Raw genomic sequence first — 11,689 nt, 5'->3', positions numbered from 1 at the left:
GGGGGGTCTTGTTCTGTGTGTGAAAACGAAGCAGTACAAGTGATAATGCTGCAGGATTTCATCATTTTATCCTCCTCAGCAGCAGCACTGCAGGTGCTCTCCATGTCCAACATGTGCGTAAGCCAGATCCTTAGTCAACTTAATGTTGCGCACATTTTTCCGCTAAGTTTTCTTTCATAAATCCCAAAGTTTGTGTGGAAAGTTGCTTACGCAGTTTTCCGACCCCGTTTTGTGCGTAAGCAAGCTTGATAAATGAGGCCCCAGGACTTTTACTCCCCAGAAAATGACATCCATTCACTCCTACTAGAGACTACTGCATGGGTATTGATTAAACAAGTGAACCACACCTTTAAGTGTTTAAAATTAATAAATGATGAAAAAAATTAGGCTGAAGGGCAATATTATTAGGATTTGTTGTTTCGATTGTCATTTTTCCAGCATGTGAAGGAAAAACATAATGTTCTTTCTCTGTGGTGTTGCTGTCCTCCAGTTAGACCTTCGTACAAGTTTAATCTCTCTCGTGTTGGACGATCAGTTGTTTATCTTCAGCTGACTCATTCTCCTCCTTCAGCTGCAAGGAACAAATCAGAGGCATCACACGGCAGCATTCAGGTACGAGCTGAGCCACTCTGAGCGTTAAGTCAGATCTTCATACGGGTTTCACACCGTCATCAGACAGAGATCAGTTACAGATTTTCACAAAAGTAGAAATTGCTTCAAAAGAGCCGCCGTCCTTGCTGCCATGTCCTTGCTGGAGCGGTCAAACAAACTGATTTATGATCTCGTACTGAGACACGAACACACACACACACACACACACACACACACACACACACACACACACACAACACAACACAACACAACACAACACAACACAACACACACACACACACACACACACACAGGTACTGTGAGAATCAATTCATCTCACTTTATTTTGTCTGACCCTGGCTGATGAAGCGGCTAGAAAGCAGCACAGTACATTCTCAGCAGATTTCAGTGGCACGCACGCACGCACGCACACACACACACACACACACACACACACACACACACACACACACACACACACACACACACACACACACACACACACACACACACACACACACACACACACAAGTCTAAGAGATGATAAAACCCTGCGGCGGAGGGATCAAATCCATCATTAATACCTGAGTTTTACTGGATGGTGTGTGTGTGTGTGTGTGTGTGTGTGCGTGTGCGCGTGTGTGTGTGTGTGACTCAGGTTTAACACCTGAGGCGAGCATTAGAATGAAAAAGGAAAAATAGGTGTGGGTCATGTAAACGTTTTACTGGAACACAAAAGGGTCTGGTGGTGAACCTGGCTCCACTGAGGTCATTAGGTCATGGCTTTGAAGGCTTCCAGGTGGTTGCTGAACACATCAGCGCTTTCTCTGGCTGTAAGAAGTTGCTTTTCACACCACTGAATCAGACTCTTCTGCAGCGTTTCCACACGGACGCGCTGAAAGCGGCTGATCTGGGTCAGAGGAAACACTGTAAACAAACGAGATCAGAGATGACTAATCCCGCTGTGGGTTTGACGTCTCACCTCTTGTTTTGCCACTTCACAAATCTGCTCAAACTCTGTTTCTGATGCCTTCTTCACCTCTTCCATCTGTGGAGCACAGAGCGTCGGAGTGAACATCCCTGCATGCTGATGCTGCCCCCTGCTGCTCACATCAAGCATTTAGTCACTCACAGCAGCTTTCCTCACAGGTTTGGCTCTCTCCGCATTCCTCCTGGCGCTCTCCAACTCCACCAGCTTACAGGTTCTCCTGAACAGCATCTCCTTCATTAAACATTAAAAACAACAAGCACGAATACTGAGTTACATGCTTGGTAAAAGGGATAAGAAGTAGAAACTGACCTTTTCTGCTTCCAGGTGACGAGACTCCAGGTCCAGGCCGAGGCCCAGAGTGTTCAAGTCGTTCAGAGAGAAACTCATCATACTTTTCTGCCCACAGAGACTCGTTGTTACATAAAACCCAACGAACATCTGAGAATATTCTGATTTAAGAGGAAAAACTCACTCTCATAGAATCAAACACTTCTGATAGTTTCACACAAACCCTGCAGGAAGGAGGAGATCCTTATTAGAAAGAAGTCATGAAATCAGATTAATCAGCAAAGGATGAATGGTTTTATGTTCCTTATTTGTCTCTAAAATGGTGCTATTGTCTTTTTTTAGTTTCTAAATCACATCAGCAGCATCTATTATTACATCAGCCTGCACCAGAGGGTTTGATCTCTCACCTGGAGAAAGCTTTATGATCAGGATCCTGTCCAGGCTCCACACAGAGATGCAGAGCAGCTGAGAAGTGTCCACAGGCCACGGCGATTTCTGCAACATCAAAGCCCAGAAGGGTTAAGGCAGTCATGAAATACTTTATGGCGTCTAAAAGTCAGATAGCAGGGCGTGAACAGGTGAGTCTCTTACTTTGCTCCGTTAGCACCACATCTAGGAATTTCTACAAATAAAGAAATATAAATAAAATTATGACTGAGTTGAAGCCCAGGACAAAGTAACATGAACCGCCTCACCTCAGCTGCTGTCCTGGAGGAGCCGGTCAGCTGAAGGTTCTGATCCCGTACAGTTTGAAAGAACTCGTCCACATCCTGCAGACACGTTTACCACAAAATCAAAAATAACACGTTCTCTGACATCTGCGGTGATTTCTGTCCGAGTCCCAGTGGGGTACCTTGTGGCCTTCCTTCCTCATCTCCTCCATGGCTTGACTCAGTCGATTAAAAAGGTTTTTCTTTATCTTCTGTCTCCCTGGAGGCTGAACACACAAGCCAGACTTTCGTATAAACTGTAGCATAAAATGTTTTATTTAGACACAAGAGAACACTTTATTAAAGGAACTGGTTTAGTTTGAGAGTAGATCCTAAAGTCATAAAATAAATTATACTGACAGGAGGAGTAACAGAGCCAGACAGGAAGCTGCTTTTGTTCCTTTCAGGACCTAAAATCAGAGGTGCTGCGTGCTGACAGGCATGCCAGGCATATTTCATCAGGCCTCCAGGCCACAAGAGGGCCTAAGAGGGCCCGTAAACTCTGACGTCAGAACTAAAACAGCAGTGAGAAAGTGAAAAGCTGACCGGCCGTACATTCCCTCATTTTCACTGCCGAAAGCACTACAAACTGTCTCGTAACTGACAAGTCCCAGCAGAAAGGCACCACGTTTAAAACAACGTCTATTTAAATCTAGTTTAGTCCGCAGACTGAATTCTTCCCTGCTTCTCAATATCAATCAATCAATCAATCAATCAAAGATACTTTATTAATCCCAGAGGGAAATTAGAGTTTCAGTACACACAATTCGGAGATCAGACATGCATGGGCAAGACACATGACTAGAAATGGTGACTGTGGTCATTCGCAACCCCGAGTCGCGTACCAGAAAAAGCTTTACAGGTCTATAAAGATATGAAGCTCCTGGATCTGTCCATTTCCTCTGAGTTCGAGCCGGATTTAACTGGTTTTGAAACTGGTCACATGAAAACCTCGCCTCTGAACTCGTGTTGGTAAAAGTTTAACATTTTATGTGCTTTCCTCATGAAATGCATCCCATCAAAGTCTCGTGTTACTTTTTGTTTTCCTTTACTGAAGCGACGACCAAAACCCAGTTTTATTTCACAAAAGTGTGTGTGTGTGTGTGTGTGTGTGTGTGTGTGTGTGTGTGTGTGTGTGTGTGTGTGTGTGTGTGTGTGTGTGTGTGTGTGTGTCGAACTTACATCTGCACTAGTCAGGAAGAGCTCCAAAGCCGGATTTTTGCTGAGTAGGCGGTGTGCAACAACCTGCTGCAGAAATGTTTCCAGCGCCCTGCAGTAGGGCTGCCACTCTCCTAAAGCCAGGAAGCCTGAAAGGAAAACATCCAGGACAGATTTTATTTAGTGAGATCTATTTTAAAGAGTCGTTTTATTTCGTGTTCATGTCTGCTCACCCAGCTGTTTCATAACTTTGGCAGATGCGTTCACCTGAGGCCTTACTGGAAGAGGAGGAAACTTAAAAACAAACAAAGAGAGCACCGTTTCTCTTCCCCACACCAACGTTACTCTGACAATAAAGAAAGCCAGGCTGCACATGCTAACGTGGGAGGAAGCGTTGCAGATCATAAAAATCAACAACTAAAGTAAAAATGTCCACTTGATTTTCTGCATCAGCTTCCAGGAAAAAGGTCATTTTCCTGTTTAAAGAACAGCAGGAAGTGAGGAAGTGCTGAGAATGTGAGAATTAAACGACTGATTAATTATTTCACTTTTCTTAGCACCTGGTGTGTTTTCTTATGTTCACGGCTACAGCAGGAAGTTTAAAAAATGATGACAAAACACAAATTATCCCCCCAAAAAAGCAGGAAAATCCACAAAGTCATGGTATTTAACCTCTTTATTAGACAAAAAGAGATTATTAAGAAAACACAAAGCACTCACGATGACTCCCTGAATCCCGGGCACATCCTCCTGAGTGTACAGGTGCTGCTGGAGCCACTCAAAGTCATCATAGGTGCGGTCCACGTGGTACTCCCCTGTCCCAGAGAGCTGGATTAGACCACAGATTAGGATTTAATTTCAGGATTATTATCATTTAAATACATGAATTACAGCTAGCTAAGAAACCTTTGGAGTTTTCAAATCAAGTATTTTTACACCTTTTGAGACACGATTATGAAGGTAAGAGTGTCCCCGTCTTGCAGGACCTCCGTAACTTTGATGGTGTCCCCATGGACGCTCCCTGCAGACACGTCCTTTACCTCTTCCTGCCAGGAGAAGAAAAGTGAATTTAGATTAAAGGCAAGAAATTAATCTCCTTCTTCTGCCGTCAGAGTCTGGGTTCGTCACATGACCCTCTCAGGATTTTAGAAACTACTTACCATCATCGTTTGAGTCGGGCTCTGTAAAACCCCTCTGTCTTCTTTTATCTCAGTAGAACTGCCAAGCTTGGGAGAAGTTTTCCAACTGCTCGGGCTACAGCTGCTGAAGAGGAACAGGATGTCCTCTGGGTCAAAGTGCACAACGGCCCCGAGAGACGTGAGATGAGTAGAACTGTAAAGTGCTGGTGCAGGGAAACACTGTGGATGAGTAAATGTTCTGTTACCGTGTGACTGTGAACACTCCCACAACAGAGCCGTAACGCTCCGGGCTGGTCAGCTGAATATACAAGACATCCCATAAAGGGAAAAGCTCCTCAAGGTCATATCTCAGTTAAACTCGACACATTGACCCGAGGCACAACGGGAATGAAAAGCTTTACTCTCCCATAAAAATGGAAATTTACACGCTGTTGTCCATCTGGCCACAGATTCTCGTCCACATCACAGCAGATACTTTCTCTTGTGATGCAACGAGGGAAGAAACGGCGTGCATGCCGCAACCATCCCCTGCATTGATCTCCTGTAATGTCGTCACACGCTGCGTCCATAGCATGGAGTAGGGGCGGCTGATCCTGAGCATGATGCTCACACACTCTCCACCTCAGAGATGAAAAAAAAAACTCCTCTATCGGATTGAGGAAAGGAGAGTAAGGTGGTTGGAACTCCATGGCCATCCTTGGATGTGTTGCAAACCAGCCCCCAATGAGTGGGCTAAGGTGGGAATTGGCATTGTCCCACACAATAACATAAATGGGTAGGTGAGGCCCTATGAGACCTCTCTCATTTTCTGGGATAAAATTAGAATAAAGGCGATCCGAGAAGATGAGGAGCTTGTGTGTGTTGTATGGACCAAGACTGGAGATGTGAGTGGCCACACCATCGCCAAAAAATGGCAGCACACGATCATGGAAATCACCTGTGTGACGCTTCCTGTTCGTTAGTCTAGTATCACCTGACTGTCAATGACTGTCATCAATGTATCAAATATTCAAAGAAATCCATATATGGTATTCATGGTATTATGTTCTTGACCAATTCTGACAATTGAACAGACAGTTGTGCATGCTGACATGTTTTGGAGAGAATGATCATTGGACTGAGAATCAACTAATCAGTTTAGATCTATTCATTTGGAAAATGTGCTAAATGTGGGCTAACTGCATAACAGTAGGCTACATGTACTTAATCATTTGCAAAGAAGCACTGAGACAATTGAGACATGTACTAAGGCATTTGCAATTTGATAAAATGAATGAGAAATTCTGTTGTGAACATTTGCCAAGAGGTTTGGAAGTTTGTCCATGTTATTTTTAGAATGTAATTTCTGTTTCAAGAAAAGAGCCAAACCAATAGAGAAAAACTGTAATTGTTTTCCTTTAGTCCACTTAACCAAAGTAAGTTGTGTTTGCATGCTAATAAATTAATATAACGGTTGAATTAAGTTTGTTTAACTAAGCTCTAACTATGTCAAAGGAGGGTGAACCTCAGCAGCAGGACCACACAGGCTGGTATCCACAGGAATTCTTTAAGCTTTAGGAACAAAGAACTACACAAAGGAAGTTTTCTAGAAGCGAACAGCTGTTCCCATGCTGTTTGACAGCTGGTTTCTACTCAAAGGCTTTTTAAACTCACTAACAGACAGAAATCACGTCAAAATTCTCCATGTTTATAAGACCTGGTCTGAGTAGCTGCTAAATTCTATAAACACCTTTTTTTAATGGAGTTTGAATTGATTTCCCAGATTTACGGTGTACTCGTTGTCTTTACCACTAGAGGGCAGAAGACATCAAACCGAGAAAAAAGTAGACGAGGAAGAAAGCAAGTCTTCTTCGTTGGTGGTTAAGGACGCAGCTAGAAAGGTGGTAAACAGCACCGAGCCTTAACGCACTCCCCCCAACATAACTCGTATTCAGTTGTTAGCTGAGTTAATGTTGACGTTTATTGGTTCCCCTAGAAGGCCTTTCGTACCTGAAACCGGATCTGGTGAGAAGTTTTAAAAGCTGTATGTTTGCTTTTTCCAGGTTGCTTGTTAGCATTTAGCCGTGCAGCATTAGCGAGGTCGTCACACCATTTCAAACTGACCTCATGACCTAATGAAGTCGTCTGCGTTGTGAATTGGGCGGTTTCCTTCAGGTTTAATTAGTTCTTCTTAAGCAGGAGTAGGCAACTCTGGTCCACGAGAGCTCCCATCCGGGAAGTTTTAGTGGTTTCCCTGCTTCGGATCACCTGATCCAGTGGTTGCTCAAACCCTGCTGAAGCCTGCTAACCACCCGCTGATTAAGAACAGGTGTGTTGACGCAGAGACACGTCTGTTGAGATGTTTCTCATAAGTGTGTGTGTGTGTGTGTGTGTGTGTGTGTGTGTGTGTGTGTGTGTGTGTGTGTGTGTGTGTGTGTGTGTGTGTTTAGAGGTTTCTCTGTCACAATACGCCCGATTTTAATCAGTGGAAGAATAATTGGGTTTTGCAAAGCTTGATGACCTGCTGAACTGGTGATTCAACCGTTGAAACATGTTTTGGGAGCAGAGAAACAACTAAAACATGCTGGGAAGTGCCTTGGGGGACCTGAGTTGTTTCTCTCCGTCCTAAAGCAACAGTGGTGCTACTTATTATGTACAAATTCAAGTCACCTAGATCTTTCTTAGTTGTGTATGCAGTTAGCTAAACTTATTTTGGGGTTTACTTTTACAACATTTGTTATATTTGACTTCTAAACATGTTGAAAGGAACTCAACTCTGTTTAAAATTCACCCTTGATCCAAACTGCTGCAGCCACAGATTAGGATGCGGAGCCGTTAGGTTTCAGATTTCTGCTGGAACAAGCCCACAGGCAATGTTTGAATTTCGGTTATTTTTTTAACTTTTATTTCTGAATTAAATATTATATTTTGATTTAAAATATTTGTTTTACCAACTGAGTTATTTAACTTACTTAGATGTTTTTATTTTTTTGTATTTCTCTTATGAACCTCAAAGGTCTATGGACACAAGTTTAATTGAGTTTCTGTGGGATTTTTGTCTTGCAGTTCTGCGTCATTTACTTTTCATTCCTCTGGGATAACTTAAAAACGTTGGTGACACCCTGACCTGTGTATGTGCATGTTTACCAGGATTGATCGGGCACCCTTCACATACACATGAGTCCTGATTTCTCTCTGAGCCGGGTCAAGCGCCATGCCTGACCGGGACAGTTCCTACCTGTCTGGTGGTGGTGGGAGTGGTGGTAGCCTGGGTGAGGAAGGAGGACCAGGATCAGGTTTGGCAGGGGGCTCAGCGGACGGCCGAGGTGGTTCTGGAAGTGGTGGAAACGTCTCTGGCTCAGGGGGCATGGGTGGAGGGGGTGCGCCCGGAAACACTAATGGATTTGGGAATGGCGGCGGAGGGGGGCAAGGTGCAGGACTAGCGTTGGATGGAGTCTGCAGGGACTTCATACGTAATGTGTGCAAGAGAGGCAAGCGCTGCCGCTTCCGACACCCAGACTTTAACGAGGTTCCGGACTTGGGAGTTCAAAAGAACGAGTTCATCTTCTGCCATGACTATCAGAACAAGGACTGCATGCGCTCCAACTGCCGCTTTGTCCACGGAACTAAAGAAGATGAGGACTATTACAAGAAGACTGGAGCGTTGCCCCCCAGACTAAGAGGAAAAGTCGCTGCACGAATGGGCCTCTCTCCGATGGATCTCCCCCTAAGCAGGGAGGAGGTTCCCATCTGCAGGGACTTCCTGAAGGGAGAGTGCCTGAGAGGCAATAAATGTAAATTTCGTCACGTCCAAAAGGACTATGAATATGAATCTCTGAGGGCTGGGGTGGGGGGTGTTGTGGGGCAGGGCGCGAGTGGGATCGTGAATGCTGTTGGAGGAATAGGAGGGGGAGGAACTTGCGGAGGGATTCAAGGACTTGTGGGAGGTGGAAGTAACATGGTGGGGACTGGCTGCACCAGCCTGGGTGGGTGCAGGGATCCAGGCTTTTCAGGGGTTGGGGGGATAGGTGGAGGTGGAATGAGTGGTTGTCTGTCCATCGGGTCTTCAGGACAGAGACGCTATGAGAGGAGCATGTGCTCTGTGTACGACCCCCTGCTGGAGAGTGGGCTGTTTGATGCTGGTTCTCTGGAGGCTACTATAGACCATACTGCTCTCCAGCTGAAGAGGCGACGGCTAGAGAGCCTACGTCTGACAGACGGGAGCGGAGGGGGACACTACGAGTTGGGAGTTCAAGCCACCCTTCAACCTCGTCCTCTGGAGTACAGATTCCTCGAGGAGGAGAACTCCCTGCTGAGGAAAAGAGTGGAAGAGCTGAAGAAGCAGGTTAAAAAACTAAATTATTAGAGATTAACAAAGGTTTTTAATATGCCGTAATTTCCGGACTATAGAGTGCACCTCAATATAAGCCGCACCAACAACAAAAAAAAAAGGTTTTCTACACACACGCCGCACAAGCCACGGCGCAGCAGCCACATGCAGGTCTACGGTGCACAGCGCATGTACGGCCATAACATAAGATAATTAGACAGAAAGACGCTACACGGAGGGTTTTCGTTGTTTAAATTCAACAAAATGGATTTTAAACACGGGTGAACGTGCCTGCAAGTTTAGAAAAGAAAACAGCACTGATAACATTCATATTTCTGGATGGTTATAAAATAAAAACAGAACTGACACGTTATTACCGGTCATTTGCATGTTTAGATGAAAAGAACAGCGCTGACACAGCATTAATAAGCCCTGGATGATTAGAAAATAAAAACTGCACACAAAGCATGCCTGGTTAGTAAATAAAACACTTGCCTACCAGAAAAAGTCATTCGCTCTCATCTTACTCTTGTGCACTAAAGCCATTAAAGTCCTCTTCTTCAGTGTCGGAGTTGAACAGCCTCAGAAGAGCTTCGTCACATACCTTTTCTGTGGCGATGTCGGTGTCGCTGGCCGTGTTGCTGTCATCATCCCCGGGTGAAGCTGGCTTGAATGAGTTCTTCCCGCTGCCGTCTCCAGCGCTGAACCGTGGATTCATTCATGCCAAGCTTACGTGCGGCAGCACTGTTTCCCTCCTTTACTGCCAGATTGATGGCCTTCAAATTAAATGCGGCATCATATGAACTCATAGTTACCATGATGAGGGGGTATGGATTTGAAAAAAAAAATCTTCTTCGTGCCGGCTGCTTGCATGTGCTAAATTAAAATGAGCACTTTCTTCGATTTCAACTTTTGACTTCCACCTGTTTCACTTTCTGCTAAAGCGCCCCCTGGCAGGAGAAGGAAAATCTTCAGTAAAGCCGCACCTCATTATAAGCCGCATGGTTCAAAGCATGGGGAAAAAAGTAGCGGCTTATAGTCCGGAAAATACGGTACAAAACATGCTTAGAGGTCAGCTTACCGATTTATTTAATCAGCTCTGCCACAGTCAGTGTTTGAAGTTAGAAACTGTGTTTGTTACAAAACAATCCTTTACACGTCTGGAATAATAGTTTACAGTTGGCTAAAATAAAAATAGAAAGTTTCTATATTATTTTCAGACATTTAGAAAATACACAGATCTGAAAGCTTTAACTGGGAGCTTCTTCTAAAACAGTATTTTCTACATAGAAGAGTACAGACTCTGTTGGCAATATTACAGCTTAATACAGATTCATCATAAAGTTGGAGGGAAAAAATGAAAAGTAACTGTATGACAAAAAGTTGGATGATATTCAAATTGTTATAAAATACATTTGTTTCATCTTTGAGTATGGTGGAGGACAACACATGAGACACGTGTCTCTTGTTATTTTAAATCCTTGTCTCTTGTGTTTCTCAGGTTTCCAATCTCCTCGCTACAAATGAGGTTCTCCTGGAGCAGAACGCTCAGTTCCGGAGCCAAGCCAAGGTGATGACGCTGACTTCCACTCCTGCGCCTGCTGAGCAGAATCTGGCTCCTCCTGTGGGTGCAGTAAGCTCCTACAACCACAGCATTGCTCAGACTCACACCACCCTCAGCAGCGCAGGACTGCAGCCTCGGCCTGTCACACAGCAAGACCTGGTCGCTCCCACCGGTGCCCCTTCTGCTCCGCCATCTAACGCAGCTCCGCCCACAGCCCCTCCACCACACCTCAACCCAGAGATCACCCCGCTCTCGGCAGCCCTTGCACAGACTATTGCACAAGGAATGGCTCCGCCTGTTTCTATGGCGCAGGTGGCTGTATCTGTGGCACCAGTGGCCGTGTCCATGACGCAGCCTCTGCCGGGCATCACCATGAGTCACGCCACCACTCCGATGGTGTCGTACCCCATCGCAAGTCAAAGCATGAGGATCACCACCCTGCCTCACTGAGGAAACCTGAACCTTTAATTTGAACTTCTAAAATGTTGACAGAGAGCCTCTTATGTGATTGAACAGAACGGCAGTGGCGGTAAATGTTGACATTTTAATTTTCTTTGTCTGGTTTTCCCTTGATGACAATATTGTGTCCTGTGGCGCTGTTACGTTTCATGAATGTTAGCGGGACCTTAAAATGCGGCCAAGGTATATTTTACCCCAAAGTGTCAAATAAGTTAATGTGTGAAGTTTCTGTGTTTTGTTTTCTTAACATTTTTATTATGATTCTCCAAGTGTTTTAACTATTGAACAGGACTGCTGTGTGTCCATGTGTGTACATGAATACTCTGGGAGGAGTTTGTTTATACTTATGTGGATTGATCTGTTGCAAAATAAATTTTAGTACTTTCAACATGTAAAAAACAATCTCTTGGCACTCTTGCGTTATTTGTCTCTAATGTTTCATTGATATGTTTACAATAGACTTTTCACTGTACATGGGAA

The 11,689-nt window shown here is 44.6% G+C and overlaps 2 protein-coding genes across 5 annotated transcripts; one reads left to right on the top strand and one right to left on the bottom strand.

Annotated features, from left to right (window-relative positions):
- Nucleotides 1-436: 436 nt before the first annotated feature.
- si:dkey-28n18.9 (sorting nexin-5) lies at nucleotides 437-7,027 on the bottom strand. 4 transcript variants are annotated; one of them, XR_008565654.2, is made up of 15 exons: nucleotides 4,899-5,090; nucleotides 4,677-4,784; nucleotides 4,459-4,566; nucleotides 3,972-4,032; nucleotides 3,763-3,887; nucleotides 2,724-2,807; nucleotides 2,566-2,640; nucleotides 2,462-2,492; nucleotides 2,278-2,365; nucleotides 2,055-2,094; nucleotides 1,892-1,978; nucleotides 1,724-1,813; nucleotides 1,574-1,639; nucleotides 1,346-1,496; nucleotides 437-571 (listed from the first exon to the last, which is right to left on the bottom strand). XR_008565654.2 is itself a non-coding variant. In XM_054749964.2 (15 exons), the coding sequence occupies exons 1-14, from the start codon at nucleotides 4,902-4,904 to the stop codon at nucleotides 1,364-1,366; spliced, it is 1,107 nt and encodes a 368-aa protein (XP_054605939.2). In that variant the 5' UTR covers nucleotides 4,905-5,090; the 3' UTR covers nucleotides 437-571; nucleotides 1,346-1,363. The 4 variants fall into 4 exon arrangements, 3 of the variants coding, with proteins under 3 accessions (XP_054605939.2, XP_054605951.2, XP_015815119.3); XM_054749964.2 differs by having other exon boundaries at nucleotides 1,346-1,501; XM_054749976.2 differs by lacking the exon at nucleotides 437-571 and adding an exon at nucleotides 6,867-7,027 and having other exon boundaries at nucleotides 1,295-1,501; nucleotides 4,899-5,096.
- Nucleotides 6,735-11,408, top strand: zc3h10 (zinc finger CCCH-type containing 10). Its single transcript, XM_015959629.3, has 3 exons — nucleotides 6,735-6,881; nucleotides 7,923-9,201; nucleotides 10,688-11,408. The coding sequence occupies exons 2-3, from the start codon at nucleotides 8,071-8,073 to the stop codon at nucleotides 11,198-11,200; spliced, it is 1,644 nt and encodes a 547-aa protein (XP_015815115.1). The 5' UTR covers nucleotides 6,735-6,881; nucleotides 7,923-8,070; the 3' UTR covers nucleotides 11,201-11,408.
- The last annotated feature ends 281 nt before the right edge of the window (nucleotides 11,409-11,689 follow it).

Source organism: Nothobranchius furzeri, chromosome 3, assembly GCF_043380555.1.
Source record: "Nothobranchius furzeri strain GRZ-AD chromosome 3, NfurGRZ-RIMD1, whole genome shotgun sequence".
Lineage (NCBI taxonomy): Eukaryota > Metazoa > Chordata > Actinopteri > Cyprinodontiformes > Nothobranchiidae > Nothobranchius > Nothobranchius furzeri.
Note: the sequence above shows the minus strand (reverse complement) of the source record. Positions and strands in the feature narration are given on the sequence as shown.